This window comes from Sardina pilchardus, chromosome 4 (assembly GCF_963854185.1).
Source record: "Sardina pilchardus chromosome 4, fSarPil1.1, whole genome shotgun sequence".
Classification (NCBI taxonomy): domain Eukaryota; kingdom Metazoa; phylum Chordata; class Actinopteri; order Clupeiformes; family Clupeidae; genus Sardina; species Sardina pilchardus.
Genome location: NC_084997.1, coordinates 28,933,105 through 28,948,104, shown reverse-complemented (window position 1 = coordinate 28,948,104; position 15,000 = coordinate 28,933,105). Strand labels below are relative to the sequence as shown.

The window sequence follows — 15,000 nt, the reverse complement described above, 5'->3', positions numbered from 1 at the left end:
ATACATGTGATCTATTCTAGAAACTCAACTCAGCAACCACGAAAATGAGATTATTCCAGCTTTAACTCCCCTGCTCCCTCTGACACGCCACTACACACACACACACACACATACACACACACACACACACAGACACACACACATCACCATGAGCAGTTTGCAGTTTGCGACCAGTTTTGCAGAGATTTGACTAGTCCAGGGGCTGTTTAAAAGCCCCGTTCCATTACTGGCAGCAGAGATCAATCGTGAGGATGGCATGCTGTAACAGGCTTTGAGCGCGGCTACACACAGGAGCATTATGAAGCCATGTTCTGCCAGCAGATTTAGAGCTCAGAGGACGCCTGCCCGGGTGCCCGCCTAACCGCCCGCCCGCCCTGCCCGCTCGCCTGCGTCCAAACGCCCGTGTGTGTGTGTGTGTGTGTGTGAGTTAGTGTATGTCTGTGTGTGTGCGAGTGAGTTAATGTGTGTGAATGTGTGTGTGTGAGTCTGTGTGTGTGCGTGTGTGTGTGTGTGTGTGTGTGTGTGTGTGTGTGTGTGTGTGTGTGTGTGTGTGTGTGTGTGCGCGTGTGTGACAGAGTGTGTGTGTGTGACAGAGTGTGTGTGTGTGTGTGTGTGTGTGTCTGTAGGGGGCAAAGGAATGTGCCTGCCCCGCTGCAATCAAACAAGGGTGGCGGGGTGTGTGTGTGTGTGTGTGTGTGTGTGTGGGGTGTCCAGTGGCCCCTCAGATGTCTGGCCGAGGCGGCCCTTTTCTTTTCTTCTGCAAACGCCTGCAAAGCGAAGGAGTGAAGGAGCAAAGCAGCGCTCCCTGTGACTGCGGGGCAAAGCCACAACGGCTTAAGAAACAACACGCCAACAAAGTTCTGCTCCTGAAGAGCGCATGGTGTCAAACGAGGGAGAGTGAAGAACTGAGATGAGAGACTTTCAGAGAGAGAGAGAGAGAGAGAGAGAGAGAGAGAGAGAGAGAGAGATAGAGGGCGGGGGTGAAGCTAAGGGGAGATTAAAAAAAAACAGAATACTCATGGACTTCTGAAAAAAAAGGGAGGGAAGAGATAGAAAGAGGAAAAGAGAATTGTATGAGAAAAGGTAAATAATTTTTTTTTTTAACAGCACCCATACAGTAGACAGGTAGAGAGGTGCGAGACAGGTGACACCCATAAGTAGAGATTGCGAGACAGGTGGGGATACTGTCATGTGTGGCAAACACTGTGGAGTGGAGACAAACACAAACAAACAAACAAACAAACTAACTAACTAACGAATGAATGAATGCATGGATGGAGTGATGGATGGATGGATGGATGGATGGATGGATGGATGGATGGATGAATGAATGAACGAATGAAAGGCTTCAGAGCAGGCTGCCTTTTGCCAACATCAAAAGCATGACCCACACATACAAAGCACAGCATAGTGCATATGGTGATGAGATGTATGACATTACCCACATGCTTTGTAGCACACACACACAGACAGAGCGAGTGAGAGAGAGACACACAGAAAGAGTGAGAGAGAGTGTGAACGAGAGAGAGAAAGGGACACAGAGTGAGTGCAAAAGAGAGAGAGAGATACAGAGTGAGTGCGAAAGAGTGAGAGAGACACAGAGCGAGTGCGAAAGAGAGAGAGAGACACAGAGCAAGTACGAAAGAGAGAGAAAGAGACCTTGTCTTAAACCTGTATGTTCAACATATGTGATAATTGCTTTGGCAATACAAGTGTCTAAATATTTGTCATGCCAATAAAGCACTTTTGAATTGAATTGAATTGAATTGAGTGTGAGGGTTAGAGAAGGGTACGAGGCGGGTGGGGACACTGTCAGGTGTGGCCATCACTGTGGAGCAGAGACCACTGCAACCGCATGCCACAATGTATGGAGACTGGAGGAAGTCAGGGCTATTGAACAGAACACCGAATTCAACAAAGTCATATTTGCCTCATCTGCATGTCCCACTGAGAGTGTTTCTTCAATAGCTAACCATAAATGAAACACAAGTGACATTTCAACTTGAATACAGTATGAACCGCTGTGAAGCGCAAGAGTGGCACACTTCAAAAACGGTAAGATTTAAATATTCAACAATCAGATAAATATGGCAATAGGTGCACATTATGCACAAATAAATATTACATTACATTACATTTGGCAGATGCATTTTTAGCCACAGCAACTTACAACATGGTAAACAGTTTAAGCTTTTAAAAGCAAATAAATTCTAGGAAGATTGAAAAAAAAAAAAAAGGTAGAGTGCAATAAGAATATGGCAATTACAATATTTGCGGGGATTAGATGGAGAGAGAAAAAAAGAAAGAGAGAGGTAGACAGAGAAAGAAAGACAGAGAGAGAGAGAAACAGGGAGAGAAAAATAGAGAGAAATAGAGTACCGGTATGTGTAAAACAAAGTGTGTCATGTTCTACATGTACTATGTGCTTTTGTCACGTGTGCGCCATTTTGAACATTTTCAGCGCGAAAACGCTGAGATGATGATGATGATGATAATAATGATGATGATGGTGATGATGATGATGATGATGATGATGGTGATGATGATGATGATAAGTATGATGATGATGATGATGATGATGATGGTGGCGGCTATTGGGCCTTTGATTTGTGCTCTGGCTCTGGGGAGAGCCGTCCTCTCTCGCTCCGCGGCGGAATAGCGTGACATTAAATTACAGCCACAGATGTCACAGGAGCGTCACATCAGAGCATCTGAACTAACGCTCCCATTTTTCTGGCGAGACCAGGGCCCCTCATCTCTATGAAGGTATTATTGGGGCAAAAGTCACGAGCACATTTAACTGCAGATTTCGCATTCGCACACTAAAGTCACAAATGTGTAACCGTACATTTGAAGTTGTAGATATTTTTTTCATACCTTGTTAACACAAAATAGGGCTACGGGTTCACGAATCCGTTCTACAAGTTCACAAAACCGTTTTACAGATACACGAATTCTCACCTGTGCATCACAAGTTCCTGGCCTCATCCCCTCGAGACTTTTGCTCCATTTACACTGCAACGATTGGGGCAAAACACATTCGCACATCCGTGTTTCATAGTCTGAGAACATGCACAACATTCGTGCATTTGTAAACCCAAATGTGAACTAATGCAACAGAAGTTGTGCATCTGTGAAATGTTTTCTCATTAATACAAGTCTTACACGACTACAAGTGCATTGATACAAGTGCTTGAGTCTACATCTGCGAGTTTCCGTCGCTGTTTTCCGGGGACGAATACTTTTGCACCAATTATACCACCTGGCGATGTGCAAAACCGATTTGTACTTGTGCACGCAGAGAGCATCGATCGAAAACAAAACAAGGCGGCCGGATCTGGATCTGGATCGCGCCCACACATCCCTGCTCATATAAGTAGCCTAACCTCCGCTTGTTTCCTCATCAATATAAAGACAAGGACGCACGATTTGTAGATTTTCTTTTCACAGAGTGAGAAAACATACTTCGGAGTGATTATTTGCACCCGGGTGTAAATAGTGGAATGGAGGCATTTTCTTATTTGCACCCAAACCTGTAATGCGTGCAGAAACAGATGGGATGGCCTACCTAAATCTAACAAGTTAGGATTTTTAAAAACAATCTTTTTGATGGAAACGTGGTGCTAAATTCCCATAAACGTGTTCAGTTAACGGGTAAAACCGTACGTTTGTAACCAAAATCAAGAATTACGAGCTTGTTTACCGTCACCTAGCAACCAGAAGATAGACAAATATTACTAGCCCAGTCAATCGCATAACGTAGAAGTCATGTAGGTTAGCGGATAAGTGCATGAGCCATGAATCAGAGATTGGTGGTTCAAATCACTCCAAATGTAGGCTAATGCATTTTTTTTTTTTGCATGCCAAACTAAAATATTTTGAAAGTATGTGCGAACGACTCTCTTCTCTTTGATGACGTTACTTCGCGGCAAATAAGAGTTTGTGCTTAATGAATCTGTCAAAAATGGTCTAGTTTTATTTTAGTTATAGAAATAGGCTACAGTTGTGAGTAGAACGCTTCTAAATAGTCAACTCCTCTACAGAAAACAACTCTTTCAACTATATTGGCATGCAAAAAAAAGCCATAGGTTACTAATAGGATACGAACTGCCAATCTTCGAACCATGGCCCATGCGCCTACCCGCTACCCTATACACTAATCCAGCGAAACACGGAAGTAACACAAAACCGCCATTACTGCGTGCCTGGCTGCTAAGAAATTAGCCCGTTGGTTCCATAGGCGGCTGTTGCAGAAGTTAGCTGTCATTAATACACGTCTTAATACCTTATGGTGTTAATAAATTACCTTCATTGGTAAGTTTTGGTACAGTCTGACATCATTGATCCAATGTGCCCTTTCACCTGACATTTTCATTCATTAGCAGTCCTCTTGTTAGACATTCTCTGACAGGATGCTTTCATTGAAAAGCACAGACAAGTGTCACTCGTCACACTCGCAGGCACGCAGTAATGGCGATATTCAAGATGGCAGCGCCCATAAAGTTCGCGCTGGATTAGTGTATATACAATTTCTAGTACATGCAACGGGCTAGTAGCGTAATATTTCTATCTTCTGGTTGCTCAGTGACGGTAAACAAACTCGTAATTCTTGATTTTGCTTACAAACGGACGGTTTTACCCGTTAACTGAACACGTTTATGGGAATTTAGCACCACGTTTCCATCAAAAAGATTGTTTTTAAAAATCCTAACTTGTTAGATTTAGGTAGGCCATCCCATCTGTTTCTGCACGCATTACAGGTTTGGGTGCAAATAAGAAAATGCCTCCATTCCACTATTTACACCCGGGTGCAAATAATCACTCCGAAGTATGTTTTCTCACTCTGTGAAAAGAAAATCTACAAATCGTGCGTCCTTGTCTTTATATTGATGAGGAAACAAGCGGAGGTTAGGCTACTTATATGAGCAGGGATGTGTGGGCGCGATCCAGATCCAGATCCGGCCGCCTTGTGTTGTTTTCGATCGATGCTCTCTGCGTGCACAAGTACAAATCGGTTTTGCACATCGCCAGGTGGTATAATTGGTGCAAAAGTATTCGTCCCCGGAAAACAGCGACGGAAACTCGCAGATGTAGACTCAAGCACTTGTATCAATGCACTTGTAGTCGTGTAAGACTTTTATTAATGAGAAAACATTTCACAGATGCACAACTTCTGTTGCATTAGTTCACATTTGGGTTTACAAATGCACAAATGTTGTGCATGTTCTCAGACTATGAAACACGGATGTGCGAATGTGTTTTGCCCCAATCGTTGCAGTGTAAATGGAGCAAAAGTCTCGAGGGGATGAGGCCAGGAACTTGTGATGCACAGGTGAGAATTCGTGTATCTGTAAAACGGTTTTGTGAACTTGTAGAACGGATTCGTGAACCCGTAGCCCTATTTTGTGTTAACAAGGTATGAAAAAAATATCTACAACTTCAAATGTACGGTTACACATTTGTGACTTTAGTGTGCGAATGCGAAATCTGCAGTTAAATGTGCTCGTGACTTTTGCCCCAATAATACCTTCATACATCTCCTGCTGTGAACACAGAAGAACCGCACTCCGCCACGTTCCGTATGAATATTTCATAGAACATAGCGGAACGCGCGCGCTACACAAACCCCATTAGCTGCCTAGAGAACGCAGTGTTAGATCACCTTCATGAGTGAGACGCGCCGTCTGTCTTTTGATGATTCTTTCCCTGTTAAGTCCCCATATTCACATGCATCCAGCAGCACTGGGGACTCCACTTCATTAACTGAACTGAGTAGGGCTCAGTAAGGTAGAACAGTTAGAGCATCCAGCAACTGAACTGAACAGGCCTCGGTAAGGTAGCACAGCTAGAGCATCCAGCAACTGAACTGAGTAGGCCTCAGTGGATGAATGAATGAATGAATGAATGAATGAATGAATGAATGAATGAATGAATGAATGAATGAATGAACGGATGGATGGATGAATAGATGGATGGATGGATGGATGGATGGATGGATGGATGAATCAGGCTGCCTTTAAAGCAGGCTGTCTTTTGTCAACATCAAAAGCATGACTCACACAATATGGTGATGAGATGTATGACATTACCCACATGCTTTGTAGCGCACACACAGGGACACAAAGAGAGTGAGAGTGAGAGTGAGAGTGAGTGAGAGTGAGAGTGAGAGAGAGAGAGAGAGAGAGAGAGAGAGAGAGAGAGCAAACACAAGCATGATACTCAGAGTTATAGACTCTTAAGACATAAATAAACAAAAAGATGCTATTCCTTACTAAATACACACAGAGAAAAAGACAGACAAACACGCACACACACACACACACGAACCACGCGCAGACACACACACAAACCACATGAAGACACACACACCCACACACACTCCAGCACTCCTTCCTAGCCCCTGCAGTTGGCCCCTGTGGGCCCCATCTCTCCTGGTCCAACTCAAACAGTCCCCAGGCTCCTACTGACTGATCTGAGGGAAGCCTCCTCTCCTCTCTCTCTATCCCCCCTCTCTCTCTCTCTTTCTCTCTCTCCCTCTCTCTCTCACTCTCTCCCTCTCTCTCTCTCTCTGCCTCCCAGGAGTTTGCCCATGCAAATGCCTCCCATTTCCTCTGACAGAGTGCCGCAAAACACACACCAGCACATGGCTCTCTCCGCCGCACACACACACACACACACAGCCCGCAGGCCACACCAGAAAACCACAGAATCCACACACACACACACACACACACACACACACACACACACACACCACACACACACACACACACACACACACACACACACACACACACTTCAGACCACCATTAAAATACATTAAATCAGTATACAAACTATGCATGGACACAAATACTACAGAAGAAGCAAAAACACACACACTCACTCTCTCTTTCACACACACACACACACACACACACACACACACAGTCATGGACTTCTTAGCAGCTGCTGTGTGTGTGAGTGAGTGTGTGTGTGCGTGTGTGAGTGTGTCAAGCCCCGTGGGTACTATAAAAGCTGCTACTGACTCCAGCGAACCCTTAATAGAGTCTTCACCTCTTAAACGGACACTGGAGAGAGAGGGAGAGCGGAGAGGAGAGGAAAGAGAAAGAGAGAGAGAGAGAGAGAGAGAGAGAGAGTCCTTAACACTAAACCCGATGAGAAACCTAATGAAGATTTGAAAATGTAAAAGCTAGATATACATAATATACACTTAAAGAATAAATAAATACTTAAGATGGATGAACTCAAAGTGTGAATGGGGATCAATCTCGTCCTGCTGCCCCTGTAGTGTGTGTGCACTGATTGGCTCCTTTAAGTGCTCTATCACCCCCCAGTACCTGCCCCCCCCCCCCACGCCATACTGCTCTCTCAGTCAAGGGACTCTAGCACACCATCACCATCACACACACAAGCATCTTCACACTACAGTCATTTCCTGCATATAGGCCGCAGGACAGTGCTTTATGCAAGTTAAAAGAAACAAAACCATATTAACACCATATTAACTGCCCCCTGTATTTGCAAAATCAATGTATAAGCCGCGGCTAATAGTCGGGAAATTACGGTACTACAGTGGTTCACCTGCTCTGATTCTCTCCTCACCCTCACCTCTACTCCCATGCGTGTTCTGAAACCTTAAGTGGGGTGCAGAGCAAAGACTCGCCACCAGATGAGAGGAATGGAAGTGCCAAACATGGGGGGGTCTCTCTATCATGCATATACAGTATGTGACAGGGTGGATGGTTACATTACATTCATAAGATGCAGTGTGGTGAAAATTACCAAACTGAGTGGCGGTAAACATGATTCAGTGGCTAAAACGATGGCAGCATAATTCAGTACGGAAACTATGGCAAGACTAGCGCGGTGGCACACTGACATATGGGACGGACTCTATTTAACTCAACGGTATTTTTCAACAACTTTTCAATGTGAAACTGTAGATTTTTCAAAAGCTACCGAGCACCACACAGAAGGAGAGCAGGAGTGTGGTTGGTGCTGTGTGTGTGTGTGTGTGTGTGTGTGTGGGGGGGGGGGGGCTTCCAGTAAGCACCTTTGAAGGGCGGTAATGTGGCATAGCTGCCCCGAACGTGAGAGTTGTTCTTGGTACCAGGGGCCGACGCTCTGACTCACACACTTTCATCTGCAGCGGAGGCCAAAAGCCAAAACCTATACGCGTATCCTATGGGCTTCAGAGGGCCAACGCAAACAGACCTACAGTACAGGCCGTGCGCTCTCAATTGCAACGGGGCTGGTGCATCATCAGCAACACTGCCACCTACTGGTCACCCTGAGACATAGCCGCCCTCGAGTCCTGTGTATGCCCACATGCAGAGAGAGAGAGAGGGAGAGGGAGAGAGAGAGAGAGGGAGAGAGGGAGGGAGGGAGAGAGAGGGGTCTAAGGGGAAGGGAGAGGGGGTCGGTAAAAAAAAAGAGAAAAAAACTCCTGATTTCAATCCGATGGCAGAGATAGTAACTGTTAATTTCACAGCGATAAGAGCAAATCTATGAGACGAGGGGGAGAGATGTATGCAAATGAAAGCCATCTCCCCGTTTACCCTAAAGAGTCATATTACCATTTCAGGAGCAGTGTCTCTCCACTTGAAAGGGAAATGTAGCTCTTCCTCATTTGAGTGTGTGTGTGTGTGTGTGAGAGAGAGTGTGTGTGTGTGTGTGTGTGTGTGTGTGTGCATGTGATTTCCCTGTTGATATGCAGGAGCAGTTTGCCTGATGGCTGTTCTCTCAATCTATATTTTTGGGAAGATTTCATGATCCAGGGCAAACCACCAAGACATGAAAGAGAGATGGGGGGTGGGGCGGGGGATCATCCATGTTTGTTTGCAAGAGCTCACTAACATATGAGAGAAAAATCTGTGTCTGCATACAATACATACTGAATGTTCCTGCATACAATACAATACATACTGAATGTGAGCACACAGGCTATGTGATGATGGCAAACTGAGACCGGAGAAAAAACACCAGCATGCATACTGTACGATTGCACACGCACACACCTACACACAAGCGCACAAACACACATGCACACACATACACACACGCAGACAAACACAAACACACACACACACACACAAACACACACACACAAAGACACACACCTTAACACGAAACCACATGCTGAGACACTAATTAATACAATATACTCCCATTTATTAATCAGGCAGGGGCTTTTATCTAAAGTGACTTACAAATGGGGGAGACAACAGAGGCACTAACTGTAATCAGCAAGCCAACGCAACTTCAGCTAAAGCATTACTTAACCAAATTGCAATTGAGTTTATTTTTTATGAATATATACTATTCTAACATCAGGGAACACACAGTGCAATACTCAATTCATTCATTCTATGTCCTCTTTAACCAAGGCTACAGCCTGGCCTACTGTAGTACAAGTGAGTGAGACCGCAGTAGCATGTCAAAGCACCTACTCTTCAGCAGGGCTTCCTTTACTGTCAAGGACTAGCAAACCTCCACATACGAACAAGCACGAAATGAATACATTTTAATATTATAGGCTATAATAAGGCATTACGTAGAGTTTGTTTCATGATATGCAGGCTTGTTTACTGAGCGCAGTGTTTAGGTGTGTGTTGACGGAGTGCCAGAGAATGCAACCGCCCGTGTGAACGACGTTAGTGTACAGACTTCAGGATATGAGTCGTGTCTCCTGCACGGTGAACAAGCTCGGCAGTGTAGTGTAGTACGGTGCTGTCAACAACGACTCCTGTCCCGCTCGAACTCTACTGCTACGTTTGTCTGATTAAGTCATTTCTTCTCCTCTCTTTTCACTCTCTTCTCTTCTACATTCTCTCCTCTTTTCTCCTCCATTCCTCCTCCTTGCCTCTCTTCTTCCTCACACTCTTCTCTCTTCTACCTCCCTTCTACCTCTCTCTCCTCTCTCTCTCTCTCTCTCTCTCTCTCTCTCTATCTCTCTCTCTCTCTCTCTCTCTCTCGCTCCCCCCTGCTGTAAATATAATCCAGCACCCCGAGTCTTCCCCTGCTGTGGGTCGCAGCTGAAAGCAGCTCAGATGAGCGCGTCTCTCTAATGGAGCCTAAACCGGAGCGACAAATGAGGACGTCGCCTGACGGCCCACACGGACAGGCCCATTATGTTCCTTCCACAAAAAAAGCAAAAAAAAGCAAAAAAAGAAATAAGACTAATAATAAAAAAAAAAGTCACCCATTTACCGGTTTTCCAAGCGAGGGAAGTGCAGTGGGTAAAGATGAGCTTAACCGAGGCCGCAGCGTGACGTGTCGTAATTAAACGTGTCCATTAGTCTGTATCCCCCGACAACCACCCACCCACTTGCCCAACCCGCCCGCCCTCCACCCACTCCTCCACCCCTCCCTTTCCTCCCTCGTTCCCGCTAAGTCCACTGACCGGCCTGCGCTATCGCTAATGACTAGCCTATTAGCGTCCGCCTCCGCGCTCGCTCCCTCCACAATAGAGGCCAGAGAGACACGAGGTTGTGGGCTTTTCGGTGCTTTTCGCGATCACATCTAAATAGTGCTATTCTTTCCTCTCTCTCATCCAGCGGGGGGGATTTGAGGGGACCTTATCGCCGGGAGGGATATCCCGCCGCTACTGCTGCTGCCGCCACCACCACTGCTGCACAATCTGGGAGATAGTGTACGTGCGTAACGGCGGGGATTGGAGAAAGGGACAGCTTAGCGGCAAAATAAAAACAGACACCACCCCCCCCCCCCCCCCCCCCCATCCTCCGCCTCTCAGTCTCCATCCAGGAGCTGAGCCCCTTTGGGACGATAAAGAAACCTAGAGATTTGCGCTCTTTTTAACACACACACACACGCACACACACACACGCGCACACACACACACACACACAGACACACACACACACACGGCTAAACACAAGGACCAGAATAATAGCCAGGTTTTCAAGTGGCTGCCATTATTCAGGTACTTATATTCAAATGAACTCACCTGAGTCACACAAACAAAGGCATCCCATAATCACTCGGGCAAGGCGTTCCGCTCCTCTAGCTCTTACCCACCCCCCACCCCCCCCACCCCCACACACACACACACACACATCCACACACACACCATTCCACCCCATCCCATCCTAAAACTGTCCATCAGCTTCACGGGATTATTACTTTAAGCCGCATATGCAAATGGTGGGCTTTTCACATCAACACCAGTCCCAGTCACTCCACAGTCTTAAGGCAGGAGGCCCAACCAATTTCCCTACACAGAGGCCTCCATGAGGACGTGTGAAATCAGACCATCACCTCATGGTGACCGCCCCCCCCCCCCCCCCCCCACCACCACCATGACCCTTACGTGACTTCCCGCTACAGTTGAAAAAAAAGTAGAAGTAAAAAACGGTAAAACAGTAAAAAGCCGTACATAAAATGGTGGCAGTCCAAAATGAGTCAGCGAGACTGCTTTTAACATGAGGTGTATGTGATCTGACGAGTTGACACCTCTAAACATGCACTCAAGATACGTCTGCATCTACATCTACTCAAGATACACCACTACTTGTTACTTTACGGTAGGGAAGTCGTTGCTGTGTGTGCAGTGAAACACAAGCGACACGTAGCAACTACTAAGTGGTCAATCAGCGTCACAGCTAGTGCTTTGAGTGGCTAGGTGTGCAGTCCTCGTTGCGACTTACCTGTCTTGGTGAGCGGACTAGAGAAGAGCTGCTGGAGGAGCTTGTTCTCAGAGGTCCTCAGAACCACCACGATGTCTGCTGGGAGTGTGTCCCGGTTCTTCTCCAGGAACCCGTTCACGTTGTACAGAACCTGTGGAGAACAAATGTGGTGAACATAGTGAACATGTGGAGTTAAAAAGTTAGAAAGTTAGTTAGTTATTTAGTTTGAACGAATTTGGAAATGTTGCAATGGTAACGTTCATTGGTAACTCTTAGTCTGTATGTATTGTGGACCGAGCTTTGCATTATTAAGTAGCCCATTCTATGTCTCTGAACTGTGCTGTACCTTTCCAGCGTAGTGTTGAATCCCAAAGGACAGCTCCACTCGCTTCGGCCTCCAGAAGTACTTGCAGCGCAGATTGTCCTCAAATTTGTCTAGAGAGGGCAGACAGAGGGGCAGGCAGAGATCAGAATTACACACTTCTGAAATCTCCCACTAATAGAGATACAGTACTTCTCCAGTCTCTTGTTCCTTCACACACTTACAAATACACACACACACACACACACACACACACACACACACACATTCATGCAAACAGGCGACAAAGACAAGTACACACAAACACACACACACACACACACACACACACACACACACACACACACACACACACACACACACACACACGTGTGTAATAATGGTAACACTTTATATTAAGACACGTTTTCACCATTAATGATGACTAACTAATGGTTAGTATACAGTACTACTAATATACATGTTAGTAAGCAGCTAATTAATGGTGAAAATGTGCATCTTAATATAAAAGTGCTACCAATTAATTAATGCAAATGAATAATAATAATAATAATAATAATAATAATAATAATAATAATAATACAAATAACAATAATAATATTATTAACAATAATAATACAATAATAATACAATAATATTATTAATAACTGGGAGGACGCTACTCCATCCCTGCGCGGCGGCCCTGGCTGCTCACCCACGAGCGTCTGGTCGGTGGCCTGTGGGAAGCGGCTCTCCTCGTCCAGCAGGGACAGCAGGCCCATGGGCTTCTGCAGGAACATGTCCAGGATGGGCCGGTTGTCCTCATACTCCACCTGGCTGGCATCCACCGCCTCGCTCTGGTACTCGATCTGACCCCGCGTAGGCACAGGACAGAGAGTCATATGAAACGGGGGGAGTGTGGGAGTGTAGGAGTGTGGGAGTGTGTGTGTGTGTGTGTGTGTATGTGTGTGAGTGTGTGTGTGTGTGTGTGTGTGTGTGAGTGTGTGTGTGTGTGTGTGTGTGTGTGTGTGTGTGTGTGTGTGTGTGTGTGTATGTGTGTGAGTGTGTGTGAGTGTGTGTGTGTGTGTGTGTGTGTGTGTGTGTGTGTGTGTGTGTGTGTGTGTGTGTGTGTGTGTGTGTGTGTGTGTGTGTGTGTGTGCGCGTGTGCGCATGTCCATCTATGTCCACCCATACAGACATTAAATATACAATCAAGGAGACTCAACATAAATTTTAATACTGCTCAAAATAGCATTTTGCTGAATGCTTTCAGTAAGAGTTCTTGCGTGGAAGATGACAATGGTTGTAAATCCATACCCTAACCGCTGTACAAGATTAAGGTTAAAGTGTTTGGCAGATGCTTTTGCCAAATCTACTTACAGCTAAATATGGAAAAGCTACCACCCCCCCAAAACCGCATTTAATTTGAACAGTAAATATGGTGTGGGAAACACAAGGCAGCTGTGGTAGTCCAAACACAGACACTGTTTTATAATTCATGATTTACAAAGCAGGGAGGAGTGATCAAACCGTGTTGTGGTAATGGATTAATTAACATATAAAATATTTTCCAGTAATAAAATGCAACAGCACTCATAGTTTATTCATGAGAGTAGCCAGACTCCCAGCTTAACCAGAGGGCACAAACAATTACACTACACTACATACAGTAATGTGTGTGTGAGTGTGTGTGTGTGTGTGTGTGTGTGTGTGTGTTTGTGTGTGTGTGTGTGTGTGTGTACATGTATGTGTGGATACACTCTGTGTGGATTCTGTGGTTTTCTGGTGTGGTTTTCTGGTGTGGCCTGCGTGCCTGTGTGTGTGTGTGTGTGTGTGTGTGTGTGTCCACAGCCAAGAAAAGAACTGACATGTAGCCAGATCTGACAGAGATCAGGCAAAGCCCCACAAGGTTCACTTCTCTGAGCAAAAGCGGCAGCACACAACATCTACATAATCACAACATAATATATTAATTCATTCTCCCTTTTGTGACATATTATTTTGCAAATCATGTGGTCCTCATGTGTCTATATTTATCCTATTTCCCAACTATTAGACGCAGCTTATACACTGATTTTACTATTTTACTATTTCTTCAGCTATGAGGTTAATACAGGGGGGCAGTTAATACTGTATGGTGCTAATATGGCTTTGATTCTTTTAACTTGCATAAAACACTGTCCTGCGGCTTATACACAACGCGGCTTATATACTGTATATGCTGGAAATTACTGTATTCTGTTCAGGGCGTTGACGTCGGCTTATTCACGGCACGTTCGGCATCCTCGAGACTGCGTCATCTGGTTGCTCCTCACATCATCTAGTTGCCAGTCTCGGTCCACACTCCCGTTGGCTTTTTTTTCTATTCTAAAAACAAGATCAGCCAGCTCTACTCTTCTGAGGTCAAATCGTATCTGTGTGTCTTGAGAAGAATACATCTGTACTTTTTATGCAAGCGTTGTCCAGTTCATTTTACACAACACTTTGTTGTTCTTGTTTGATCCAGCACCTTAAAGTTTTGTTTTCTTTCTTTTCTTTTTTTAATGAAGTGCAGTTGCTTGCTTTTGTTTGATCTTGTTCATGTCTTGCAACTTCAGAGCCAGAACTTACTGACTGGATCAAAACTAAATAACAAACACTAGTGGCCTACGTGCCTAGCAGTCACTGTACCTGAAGTGCAACTCTCGTTCACCGTACCTGAAGTGTAACTCTCTCAACTCTTTAGGCAGAATCAATATTATCACACTTTATGCGACGAAATGATACTCCTTCATTTCCTGTGAAGTTAACTGGGTAGGACAGTTTGGTGGCTGAGATTAAGACGACGCTCTCGCTAAGATTAGCTCTCCCTAAATCTAGCACGCCAGCGACAGAAAACCCACCTGTGCGTCACTCCGGAACAATCTCTACGCATCGCGCGCGCGGAAGCGTTCAACAGATAAACGTCACTTCTGTCACCGCCAACACACTGCAAGGCAGCAATCCCCATTGTGCGCGAGCCACAGTCGGCGATCCCCCGAGAGCTTCCGGCACCTTCTCCGGTGTCGTATA

General features: G+C 45.4%; 1 protein-coding gene across 1 annotated transcript in view; it reads right to left on the bottom strand.

Annotated features, from left to right (window-relative positions):
- myo3b (myosin IIIB) overlaps nt 1–15,000 on the bottom strand; it is a 96,572-nt gene that overhangs the window by 54,366 nt on the left and 27,206 nt on the right. Inside the window, exons 12-14 of the mRNA XM_062535105.1 lie at nt 12,665–12,818; nt 11,995–12,083; nt 11,670–11,799 (exon numbers count right to left, since the gene is read on the bottom strand). Of these exons, the coding sequence (XP_062391089.1) occupies nt 11,670–11,799; nt 11,995–12,083; nt 12,665–12,818 (373 nt within the window). The remainder of the gene's footprint in view (nt 1–11,669; nt 11,800–11,994; nt 12,084–12,664; nt 12,819–15,000) is intronic.